The 12,897-nt window shown below is 37.8% G+C and overlaps 1 protein-coding gene across 1 annotated transcript in view; it reads right to left on the bottom strand.

The window, feature by feature from the left end:
• Positions 1–12,897, bottom strand: part of ofcc1 (orofacial cleft 1 candidate 1) — a 166,822-nt gene that overhangs the window by 26,356 nt on the left and 127,569 nt on the right. The window contains exons 21-24 of the mRNA XM_028005695.1: positions 10,429–10,683; positions 7,012–7,264; positions 6,436–6,599; positions 2,680–2,839 (exon numbers count right to left, since the gene is read on the bottom strand). Of these exons, the coding sequence (XP_027861496.1) occupies positions 2,680–2,839; positions 6,436–6,599; positions 7,012–7,264; positions 10,429–10,683 (832 nt within the window). The remainder of the gene's footprint in view (positions 1–2,679; positions 2,840–6,435; positions 6,600–7,011; positions 7,265–10,428; positions 10,684–12,897) is intronic.

Here is a 12,897-nt window from a genome sequence, read left to right as displayed (position 1 = left end):
AGAGCCTTTTCAGTCATGCCCTCTAAACCAGTAACGCGCCTGTCATCAAATATCATCCATAGATGATATTTGCAGCAAGCTCACAGCATTTTGCCTTTATATTTATTTATAATACAATTGATTGTTAAATTACACTTTACTAATTAATTCAGAATAGATATACTCATGTGTCATAATCTATTTTTTAATGGTGATATCCCAGTATTAAATTGGAATCCTTTTTAAGCTCAACAGACAAGCCTTACAATAGTTTTAATTTCAAATCAGTCTTTTTAGTTGTTCTGAGTTAACAACAGTCATCATATTAGCCAAAACAGACAATATTTGAGCTTGTTTGACTAAGATGGCAGATGTGAAAAAATGTCATATGCTACACTTTTGGGAATGCATTGTTAATAACTAAAAAAAAAAATTAAAATAAAATACACTGCTGCAGACTGCAGCTGTTCCTGAGAGTACCTTGTTTTCCTCCTCCTCATCCCTCCTTTCTCTCAATGAGCTAATGAAGGCCTTGTAGCCCACTGTTATTAAAATTACGCCCTTGCCTCTGATATTAATTGGGTCCGTAATAAGGAATGCACCAGATTCATTATTTAATTGCAAGGGCACACTTGGAATACAGTTTCTGAAATGTATTTTTAATGAAAAACACTACATCCTGACCTAATCATATCAACCTTATTCTATCTAATTAAGAATGCAAAAAATCATTAGAGTTGCAAAATATTAGTTTCGGCTCTGTCGGGCTTCTCCTTTCCTTTCCTTCATGAATATATATTTTTTTCCCCCTGTCTATGATAAATAGTTAATGAGGGGAAAATGACAGAAATTTGCATGTAGGCAAATTAGTTTAATAGGGATATGTCTTTGCTGAGTTAGGAAAGTGACCCTTTTGCACAGAAGAAATTGTGACAATAATTATAAAATAATGGCAAGGCCTATCTTATTTTGATGAAATATTGTCTAGTTATATAATATGAAAATGTTAAGCTGTAATAAACCTAAATTTTCATCATGGCACAGAATGTGTTAGCATTTTATCAGAGTAATAAGAGCAAATTAGGTGCAATATGACAAATGGTGGAATTGTTGCTGTGGAGGGAAGGATACAGTAATGGAAGGATAATAAAGAAGTGTACCACAGCAAGCGTTTCCCTGATGCTAAATAGGATGTTTGCTTAATAAGAGGCTTTAACATAATAAAACACACACAAAAAATAAAAAAAACAGGTCTGACACACTATAAGTTTAGTCGGCTTTCAAGAAACATCTTTGTTCCACACAGTTTTTTCCTCACAGTTGAAGCATACAAGGAGTTAACTAAAACTGAATTTTAAATGTATATAAATATCCAACTTACATCAAAATGGTGATCTTCAATTGGATTTCTCGCTTATGATGAGAGTATTTTGGACTTTTATTGAACTAGCTTAAAGTTCAGTTCAAAACTACAGAAATTCATGTTCACAGCTCTTGAGTTGAATAATCGTAACAAAGACCGCATTCCTGACTTTAAAGTTCACATTACGAATATCTCATTTTACATTATTATAAAAAAATACTAAATTAGTTTTATCCCTCTGCTTGTGAAATCCAGACAGACTCTGAAGCACGTGCACGTAACAGGTGTACACACCTCAGAGTACATTTCAAAGTATAGACAGGCATACAAGTTATCAACTAGTGATCACTACAAAAATAGCACTACTAACATCACCTTGAAATACTGAGGGTTTGTCTAAGAGCCTCATAGATTCTAGCCTGTGTTTACTCTTGGGTTGGGTTAATAGGTAGTCAAATGTCTAACAGACTCAGTGCTGGTTCCTTCGATCAAAAACAGCATTGTTACGTTCACATTTTGTGACTACCATGAGCATGCTCAGCCTTAGCCACTATAACACTATATAAATACCACAGATTACACTGAAAAGTGTCTACAGTGTGATCACTTCATTCTATTTCCCTTATCTCTCTAAGTCACATTTTCAGTCTTGCAAAGATTCGACATCATCTGTACGCTCGGCACCACTACACACCCCGATGACATTACAGCTGACCTTTACCGGGCTGTCAAACATTTGACAGCTATAATTTCAAGTGAATATACATCCTGGGAAGTTGCCCTGCCTGACACGAAGACATGCCCGGTGTAACACATCCACGAAGTTCACGTTGTGTTTTGATTGAGCGGTCTTTCTTTAATGGAATATCTTCCAAAATGGGCTTTTATAGACTAATCAGGCAGCGCGCTAGTCGAGTTTCTGTTTTGGTAATTATCTTGTACTAATTAGAATGAAACTAAAGACCTCTGAGATGGATCTCAGCATTCTCACATGTAACTAAAGAAATGACATGAAATCAGTCCATGCTATACATCCTGGTATGTGGAATTTCTCCTATAAAGTTGCTAGTGAATACTGAACTACCGTAACTGTTACAGCCACATTAACCGTAGTTCTAAGCTGCCTTCAAATTTACATTTGGATCACAGCTCTCCTATCCCACTGCACCTAAGATTACTTGTTTTGCACAAACTAATCAATCATCCTAGTATTAATGACCTTACACATCATTATGACTTTAAGAAAACAGTATTTTATCCAGGTTATCTTCAAGAGTTTTACTTGGATAAAAAAAAAAAAAGAAAAATGCGGAAGGCCCGCTTGGTAATGAGTTTACCTTACGTCTCTCTCCATTGAAGCCTCTCCACTGCTCTGCCTTTTTGACAATGTAGCTGAGTTCCTGATTTGACAACTCGAGGTCTTCAGGCAGGAAATACACGCCCTCTTTGGCGGTGAGTCGCTGGTAGACATCCAACATGCGACCATCGTTGTGGAATCTGGAAGGTGTGTTGAGAAAGAAGTGAAAAACGAGGTATCGTCATTCCAATTTACTAAACTTGGCCTCTGAAAGCTCATATGCTGTAGGAATGCTAGTCGAAGCAGAAAAGCCAACTTTGCCAAAACAGACTGACTGACCGGGTTTCTCACTGAAAAAAACCCAAAAAACACCCAAAATCACATGAAATCTTTATTGATTGCAGAGCACATATGGGTGATGCTCTTTAAAGTCTAATACATCAAGAGAAGCAGCAAAAGGAATCAAACAAATTGGCCTCTGAGTAGGAAGTGCTTTGTTAACACAAGCTGACTGTAGCTGCGTCCATGCTTGGCTGGGTGTCTGCGTGGTTTTACATCTTTTTAACGTGTGGGAGTCAGATCCTGGGATGTTCTTCGGTGTTAATGCCGAGCTTTAAAGATTCCAGTTGCAACGATTGTACATGCGTCTGGAGAGGCTGGCTTGAGTCACAAGAAAATGTTCTGCAGAGCAGAAGGCATATTGATTGATACCTCCAGATGAATGCACACAACCAAAGTGTTATTTTTGTTTCGCCACACACACGGGTTGTATGCAGCCAACCTCTAAAAAAGAAACACCATGTCTGTAAACAAATGCTTTGGCCGACCATCAAAACTGGGAGACCTTGTGCCCTTCCACAGAGATTCTAGTCTGTCAAAGGGTAATCAGCTCTCAAATAAAAACAACATCAAGGAGACAAGGCTTTACACAAGGAGCTGCTACAGAGCTTTGAACTCAGCATTATTCCCCATCGCTCTTGGGAGAGGAATGTTTGTAGAAGCTTGACCTCAGACACAGGAATAGCATACAATCATTTTCATCCTACACTTGAATTTTGCTTCTCATTCATTTATGCGGTCGCTTTCTTGAAGGAATTCACTGTCTTTTTTTCCGTGCTCCTCAAAACAGATTAATTTCGCTGTGGTGGAGAAGCCCTGAACTTCACTGCAGTGTTCTTAAATGTGCGGGTCTGACCAAGGTGATGAGGTTCAAGTGCAAAGGTCACCAAAGGATATGTGTATGTTATATTGTGGGATATATTTTAGATCACATTTGTGAATAAGAAATAAAACAGCTGCTTCAAAGATTCCTTTATGTATCCGCAATTAATCAATCTAATTGTATGGAAGCATTAAAGATCTGTGTCAGTCTTATTAAATATAAATTAGTAGTATCTATCACAAATCAGTGCAAAGGGTGTTTTTCTTTCCTTCATCAGGGAAACATCTTATTGCATATTTTTTGAAAAAAATAATCAGTCTAATTGATGTGTTATTGAGATTAAAATATCTTTAGTAAAGATACAATATTGAGACTTGAATGTTGATTAATTTAGTTAAGAAACAAAACATAACATGAACAAATAATGAAACTAGCATCTACTTAAAAAAGAAATCTAGAGGAATCAAACAAATCAGTTAATTAAAGCTCCAAGGGTAACACTTTATTTGAAGGGGTGTGCAGAAGACTGGCATAATATTGTCATAAAATGACATATGAACATGAAGGAGTCTTTGTGAATGTTTATGACTGTTGTTTGCACTTCCTTAGTGCAGAGTTGACACTTTTAATGCACTTTTCATGGAAGTTTTAGTACAAGCTTCATTAAAAGTGTTGTTATTTACCGAATAATATAAAGTTGGCAATTTTAATGGAATGGACTTTAAATACAAGTTTTAGTACAACTTTGCATTAAAAGTGTCATTATTTACCAAATGACACTTCATGACAACAGTCATAAACATTCATGAAAACTCCTTCATGTTCATAACAGGTGTTATGTCACGTTTATGACGGTGTCATAAACGTCACGTCATAAACGTCTTATGCACACCCCTTTGAATAAAGTGTTACCACTCTAAGTTTATCAAACATCCGTTTTTCTTACGATTTCACATTTAAATACAAGACTTTGTGGATATTTTGGGGTTCTAAGTGTCTGACCTACCCATAAGGGAGACAGGTGAGGCACCTTTGATCCATCAGTTTCCTGCACCAGAATCTGATAATGAATGTTGTACAGGGTCAGTGGATGCACTGTTTTTTTTTCCAGAACCAACTTGTGTTTCTGCTCTGGTGCCATCACCTTCCTCTCACCATCTGGCATTAAAGACCACTATGGATGCTTCGAAGTTTCCAAAATTCCAAAACACTAAATAATATCTTTCCTGCTGGGTGCAGCTGCCTTACTACATTGCTTTCAAGTGAACTGTAATAAACTCTTAAAGTCAAGAGTGAGGCTACTTCATGCGGAATTTGAAGACTTAGTGACTGATATTTCCTTTTCCTTAAACATTAACATAGGAATCTGGTCTCTCTTATCAGCGTAAAAAAAAAAAAAAAATCTTTCATCTACGTTTCACAGAAAACGTAGATGAAAGATTTATTTTTTTGTATCAAAAAGTGGCTAAAAACAACCTAAATGTAATTAACTGAGGATAACAGTCTGTTCTATCTCTATGTACAACCTGAGGTTTTTTTTTATTTTTTTTAAATAGGTCGAAGGCTGTGTAAGGGCCTCTTCATTGCAGCCAATAGCGAAACAGTATCCTATAAAATTATCAGCCTTGTTTCAACCTCGTGGCCTACATTCAAAACAAACCCGTTTGAGTGGCAGAAGTCATTATTCTCTGCTGCTTTTTTAATGTTGACCATTTAGCTGGATTCCAGATAAGCCTCCTGCCTACGGAAATTAGATGGCACCCCAGCCACAAATTGCCAAATGATTTACTTAGAAAAGCAAAAGGATTTCCTTTCATGTTAAATTCCTAGTAGTGTTTTCTCTCACACATGACTGTGGGAAGAAAAGTCCTCAGATGAATACCAAGAGATGTTTTGAAATGCTTTTTTTTTTACCTGCCTTTCATTCATTAGCTTAAATGCAAAACTGGCTATTGCTTCTGTTTTTAGGAGAACAGCAATAAATAAGTAATCCGCGAATAACAACTGATTCTTAAAACACTGTTTCAGTATTTCGTCAGAGACCAAAGCAAACCTAATATAAATTTTTGAAACAAGACATGTTGCCAGAGATTTTGTTTTTTTTAGATTTTAGTCATGTTCATTCTATTTAAAGAAAAAAGTCTGCATTTTGAAATGGTAAATCTACCCAATAGTAAAATATTTATGGTATATCTACACAAAAAAAAAAAGGGTTTATTGTTTATATAAAATGTTAGATTTATTTTATTGGTTAGTTGTAATCCATCATTTGGTCTCTTGGGTTATAGAACAGATTAGACAGAGAACCATAATTCAGATTCCACTGAAGCTCTTCCATGAGATTAAATAAATAAAAAAAAAAGATCAAATGATAACAGTATGATGTGTAATGATGTTAATGATAATGTTTTATTTTCAGTGAACACTTTTTTTCACTGGAGATAACATTGACCTTTTCCTGCTAATAGGTATTGCGAACTACAGCTAGCTATGTTCAGCATTCACACTTTGATCAAAGAACTGGTCTTAAAGTCAGAAAACAAGTGTATGATATTGGGCATAATTAAGCTATCCATAATGAATTGCTTTACAATAAAAGTCGACTTTTTTTTATTTTTTTTTACCATGTCTCACCTGAGCAGGTAAATAGTGAGAATAGTGATGGAGAGAAGGACGTGGACCGCGTAGAGGAACAGAGTGATGATCACTCCTGCTGCACCGGATCCGTCGGCTCTATAGAAGTGCCAGTAAAGCTTGGCTGCATCTCCTACTGGTGTGTCCGGACTGTAGGCCAAATGCTTGAGAGACGACATTTTAAAGAAAACGTCAAACTAAATCAAGGATTCCAGATGATCAGGCTGGACATTTACAAGACAAATGAGCCCTTATTCATACTACAGATCACAGAATGCAATGGATCTTCACAGACTTGTATTTGTAGACTGTGAAATCAGACATCTTGGATTTATGTTCTCAGTCCAAAACAGTATTTAGCATGTGATTTGAGATACTACATATTGTTAAATCTCAAATGAGGTATTCCAGCCTTCCAAGTTTTTCAAAAAAAGAAAAAAAGAAAGACACCCATCTAACCTTGCACAGATTCCTTCCCCTACTTCCTTTTCTATATAATTTAAAGTCACTTTGCCAGGCTAAAGTGAACTCCTATTTAAAGTGCACAAGTGTCCAAGTTATTTTTAAGTGACTTACCCCGAGGACGGCGTCCACAGCAAAGACTGCCAGGGGGTCGAGGACTGTCCACACTCCCTGAGCCATGATAAAATTTGACGTGAAGGAAGGGAGTGAGCCAAATATCAGCTGACAGCCCCATCTGATCAGAACCAGCAGGAACGTTACAGCGTTCAAGGTCAGGGGACCCACCACCACCATTGCCAGCTCCTCTCGGGTGTGGAGCAAAGAGCTCTGGTAGATGAGATCCACTGTGTGTGCATGGAAGTGAAATCTGAAGAGAGAGGAAAGTGTCAATATGCATGTACCATAATAGTGTTTGTGATGCTTTGCAGCTGAGGGCCAGCTGGTTCTGGCAACTCACGCTCTGCGTTACATTGTTTGCGGTTGATTCAATCATTCTTAATTAGTCTGATGACAATAATTATTATTAGCTGTTAGCCTCGCTGGTCACTGATTGTCTTGGACATTAATCAATTTCCTTCCGATCAAATTATATTCAAATTGCTCAGATATATGTCAAAGTCACCTGATGTATTTGCAGACAAAAGGATGGCGCTTTTAAAAAGTTCCCGTTTGAAAAGTTGGACTCCCCATTTACAGCAAGCCTCATGAGCTTCTTAATCTTCCCATCAGCCAGGAGGAGGTAAAACAGTGGTGGCCAGGGACAGGTCCAGTTTTCCTCATTAATTTCCATCCGATTTGCTTCAAGAGTCAAGCATCTCTCAGATTCTGTCCATTAAGCTGAAGAAGAGCTCCATTCTTTTTTCTTTTTTTTTTTTTCTTTTGAGGCAAATCTTTATGCAGAGTCAAATCTTAAAATTTAATAAGGAGGCCTACGCATAGTTAACAGGATGACGAGGAAGGGGGAGCGGAATTGGTAAAAAAAAAAAAGCAATGCAATTTTGAGATGAATTTGAATCTTACTGTGAAAGTGGAACGAGACTATTGCCATTATTTAAATAGACAATATCTATCTTAGGAAATTGCATTTTGAATTACAAATATAATGTGGACAGAGATGCATGTAGAAAATGTTAGCTAATTTATATTTACACAGGTATGCATGTATTTCTATTATGAAGTGTTGTAATTCTTTTTTTAATTTAAGTATCGTTTTGAAAAGTTCGGTTCATAGCTTGGGGGATTACTGATTCAAATCTTTTTTTTTTATGTTTACATTTTCAGAAGACGTCTGCACTTGTCTCTTAAATTTATCTTTGTAAGATAAATTTAGATTTATTTTAGACATCTGAAAGGGATTCTGTCTTTCTAATAAAAGTACATAAAGTGAAATGTTGCTGCTTGTGTTACAGGTTGACTTCAGTCTTAAATGGCCTTCTTATATCCTTTAACGTTTAATTGCATGGCGTGTTTTATTTGCCTTGGAAGTTTCAGATTAGATCCGAGGAATAATTTATTCCAAAAAAATTACAAACAAAGATGTTGTAAGACATTTCCCAGGCTACAAAGACGGTGTAAAGACCTACTGTGCCTGTAGGGTTTGGAACACATCAGGTTGGTAGTTTTCTGATCTCAAGTTAGCCCCGCCCACTGAGAACAGGAAATGTCAGGCTTTTAGAGGTAGGTGTCACTCTTTACAACTCTAAATCATAAAGATTTACACTGTGTCTGTTAGCAGTTACTATGCTGACCACATAATCTATATCTTACAGTCCTTCACCTCCAAAAAGCATATTACTGTAGCTCCCAAAAGGTCCAATTTCACCTGGCCTTTAGATGCTTTCTTGTGGTGTTGCAGGTTTATGGTGGCAGTGGTCAAAGCCTTTGGTTTCGAAACAGGCCAGAGCACAACCAAAGTGCAAAGGTCATTGACGCCAGCTTGCAGATGAACTAGATAATAAATTCAGGGTTGCTTGGCAACCTTTGATATTCTCAGTCCAGTTTCCAACTTTTAGGGACATTCCTGTTGCTCTTTTGTCTCAAAACTCTAAAAATCCAACTGTTTAGAAAAAATAAATAAATAACATAAGGGGTTGTCATAATGAAGTAACCTTGAGCAAAGTTGAATTTTGCAAAATTGCAGAGTGCTGTCACACTGAAGCTGTGACTCTGGCATTATGAGGTATAATCATTACTACCCAACTGTGCCTGTTTGAGTGTGTGGGTGTCTGTGGTGAGTTTGGCAAGCTGAGGATCTGTGTTACGCAGTCACTTATAAGATTTAATAAGCATTAATAAGAACATAAAATATTACATCCTGTTATGAACTACACTTAACCAGGGCGCAGGAGAAAGCTGTTGTTTGTTTTCCTGTCAACCTGTGGAGATACGAAAAGCAGGACAAGCAGGTTTCGATCCCCTCACATGAAATTGCGCTTTGAACAATGAGGTTGAACACGGCACGCCGCGGTACAAGCTGCGCACCGATTCACCTGAGTGGATCTTGGCAGAAAAAGAAAAAAAAGAAAACAGAAAAGAGATTCCGAAGACACCAGAGACACGTCAGTGAAGGGAGGGTTTCCTGTCACCACACTGCCCACGCCGACTGTCACTTGGTGTCTCTCCCTCTCAGTGGCCACTACCAGCTCCGGCCACTGCATGGAGTGAAACATGCTCGGAGGTAGAGTGGCTGATTTGGACATGTGGAAGTTGTCATCCAGTGTTGACCCCCTCTGTTTTCACATTTTTTTTCTAGTCCTCCTATCTGCCCCCTCAGTCTATTCTTTTCTCACTCAGCCATGTGTTGTTTTTTTACCCTCTCTCTGCTTCTCCAGTCAGTTTCCATGATTTAACACACGATGCCTTCCCTAACATGTTATTGTAATAAAACCCTTCTTGTATACTTGTTTGCAGGCAGCGTTCTTTTATTGTGATAAACTAAATCAGGGCCATATGTTATTGCAGTGTGATTTAACAGCTCTGTGGTGTCTTATTGCTGTTTATTATCAATGCTGTACACCAAATAATAACAATAAATTCCTTCTAAATAAAGTCTTTTGGGACTTGAAGCTGTGCAATGAGCTAACTCTGAACAGCAATGGATGTTAAGATTGACAGAGTCTTGTTAAAATGTTAATAGGGGGATTCCAAACAGATGATTTGGGTGTATCCAGCGTGCAGGTTTGCCAACATATGCACACTCACAAACACAGACTCAGTCGTGGTACATTTTTCACTCTCTTCTCATTTAGTTATCCACTTCACATGCATTTTTTATTTCTTTTTTTTGCACTCACATGTTGTGCGTGTGTGAAGGTGTGCAAATTTGTGATTGGCCATCAGGCTACAGTATTCTGCAGTAATCTACTGTACATACTGTATCGTCTTCCCCTTTTTGCTAATTTATTTTCAGTGGTACACTCCGTGTTGGTGAGGCTATGCATTTCCTTGTGTGTCTGCACGCTGCGTGTGTGCGGGTGTGCTGTGTGTGTGCAACGTGTGTGTGCAGGATCATATCAAAGGAGGCAAACTCACTTGTTGACAGGAACAGCAATGGCCTGAAGGTAGAGCCACTGGCTGCAGTAATGCAGGTAAAGCCTCACAAACCACATCAAAGCCAGCAGCAGAATAATGAGGCCGAGCTGCTGAACGGAGTCATGCCAGCGTCTGTGCGGTTGTTGCTGTTGCCACGACAATGGCAGGCCGAGCTCGGACGGCAGCATGCGCAGGGCGAGTCGGGCTCGATCCGACAGTCGTGGGGGACGTGACCTCGGTGTAGTTGGTGATGTTCTGATGGGATGAAAAAGCACAATTCCTTCTTTATTAATATGTGGGAATATGTTGTTTCAGCCATTTGTTACAACTGTTATATATCTGTTAAATGTGCAATAAAAGGCTTTAAAAAATACATGTATATGGAATCCAAGTACATTTACTCAGTGAAGGGGGAAGAAAATGAATATTTATTTTTAGCAAAATCCAAATTATTGGAACCCCCGCACAGTGTTTCTGTATCATCCAAACTCCTGGGAACTCTTAGTCTTCCTTTTCTAAGCTCACCCCACATATTTTCTACAAGATTTCAAACTGTGTGCTAAGAAGAACACGGAAGTTGAGTATTTTTGTGTCGGGTTAACCATTTCTTCCATATGTTTTGGAAGATATACATTATTTTTATTGGAGATGCTCTGAAATAGGCTCCCAAGGCCTTTGAAAGAAAAACAGACCTTCAGCATGACAGATCCAATTCATACTTAAGAGTGGGCATAAAACGATTTTCTAAAAGAAAAATTTTGCAAGGCAAAAAAAATAATAATTCAGCATCACCTATTTTTGCTACAAGAGATAATCATTAGAAAGCAAACAGGATTCATAAAATGTCCCTTTATTTCTATGTTCTTCATGTTGGCATTTGTTGGCAACAGATGCACAAAGGACAATTGAGCTGTATTCTCTGTATGCATTGTACTGAGGTATCAGTTGGATCTACAAATGTGAATTTGTGAATAACACACTTCATTGTTTTGCCATTCATTGAATATTCAAAGTCTTTTTTTTTTTGTAGCTTTCATTAAAGGTAGAGAAGTCTGGTATTCAAATTGACACACATTCAAGCATGTACACAATGGTGCAGTCTCTCTATCTCTCCCTCACGCACAACACACACATACACAAACAGATAGGAATCCCTTCCAGCAATATTCAGCTTTCCTCAGCACCTCTGTGCCGCCCTTTGTCAGGCCTGCTCAACTATTCCCTTTCATACAGAGGGCACAGATGGAGCACTGTGAAGCAAGAGGAGGAGAGAAACAGAGACAGGAGATAAGGGAAGGACAGAAAAGACAAGGAAAGGAAACTTTAAACAGCAATTATATAAAAAGATATATATTTTTTTTAAATCACCAAAAGCTGAAAGGAGCAGGGAATTAACTTTGCTCTTAATTCAGAAACCTTGAGTTTTTACTATTAGTTTGAATATGAAAACCCAATTACTGTAAATCTTGATCATGTCCAACACAAGAGGCTGTTTGCGACCTCTATCATCTGACTAACAATAGCTATAATACTGCCAGAAAATGCTTGTTTACAGTGCAGCCATGGTTAGCTCTGCAGAATGTGGCTCCGGGCCTGTGCCTGTGGACATCCCTGTGTCTCACTACTGTCTCCCAGAGCACAGTTGGAATTCACTTTGTAGTGTTCATCTTGGGAAAATCACACACCGCCTTAAGACGAAAAATAGAATCAATTGTGTTGCTCCCACAACACCCCCCCCCCTTTACCAAATAATTAGGCGAGGTTTACATCAAAATGAGGCGCTGCATTTTATTTCCTGCTCGAATCGGTGCAAGAATGCCAACTCTCAAACAAGCTACTCTTTTTTTTCTTTCTTTCTTTTCCTTTTTTTTTAAATATGCTCTTCTGTGAGATGTGCACACTTTCTGAAGTGTTAAATTACTTGGAGTTGAAGTTCCTTCAAGCATGCTTACAACAGCAGCGGCGCAACATGCAGTCCATGTGGGAGAAGTGGAGGTTTATTCACAAAACGCTTCGTCAACGGTTTGGGCTAATAAATATTCACAGGTTGGCTGAAACAAACTCGCACAGAGATGATGCAGACGTTTCACAACAGCACAGACCTGTCGAGATTTTAATTGGTTCACCTAAAACTGAGCCTTCCTTTACAGAATCAAAAATTGCATAAAGGATATTAGTTATTTTATATAGAAGGCAATTCTTTGCGCTTTGCTAATAACAGACTTGGATCACACAAAAGCCTGAACGTATTTGGTTATTTATTTATTTTATATATTAAGTTTTTTTCATTAATGAAGAATTAGATGAAGGACCCAGATATAGACTTTGAAACTCCTCTGCTTTCAGAAGAAACCAACATCATTACCACTTAGATTTTTTTTCTATATTTTATACATCCCAGAATAATAATAATAATAATAAAAAAAAAACAAACAGAAATTAGTATTGCAGAAAACTTTTTCTAAAGTT

The sequence above is a fragment of the Xiphophorus couchianus genome, chromosome 21 (genome assembly GCF_001444195.1).
Source record: "Xiphophorus couchianus chromosome 21, X_couchianus-1.0, whole genome shotgun sequence".
In the NCBI taxonomy this organism is placed as follows: Eukaryota; Metazoa; Chordata; class Actinopteri; order Cyprinodontiformes; family Poeciliidae; genus Xiphophorus; species Xiphophorus couchianus.
Note: the sequence above shows the minus strand (reverse complement) of the source record. Positions and strands in the feature narration are given on the sequence as shown.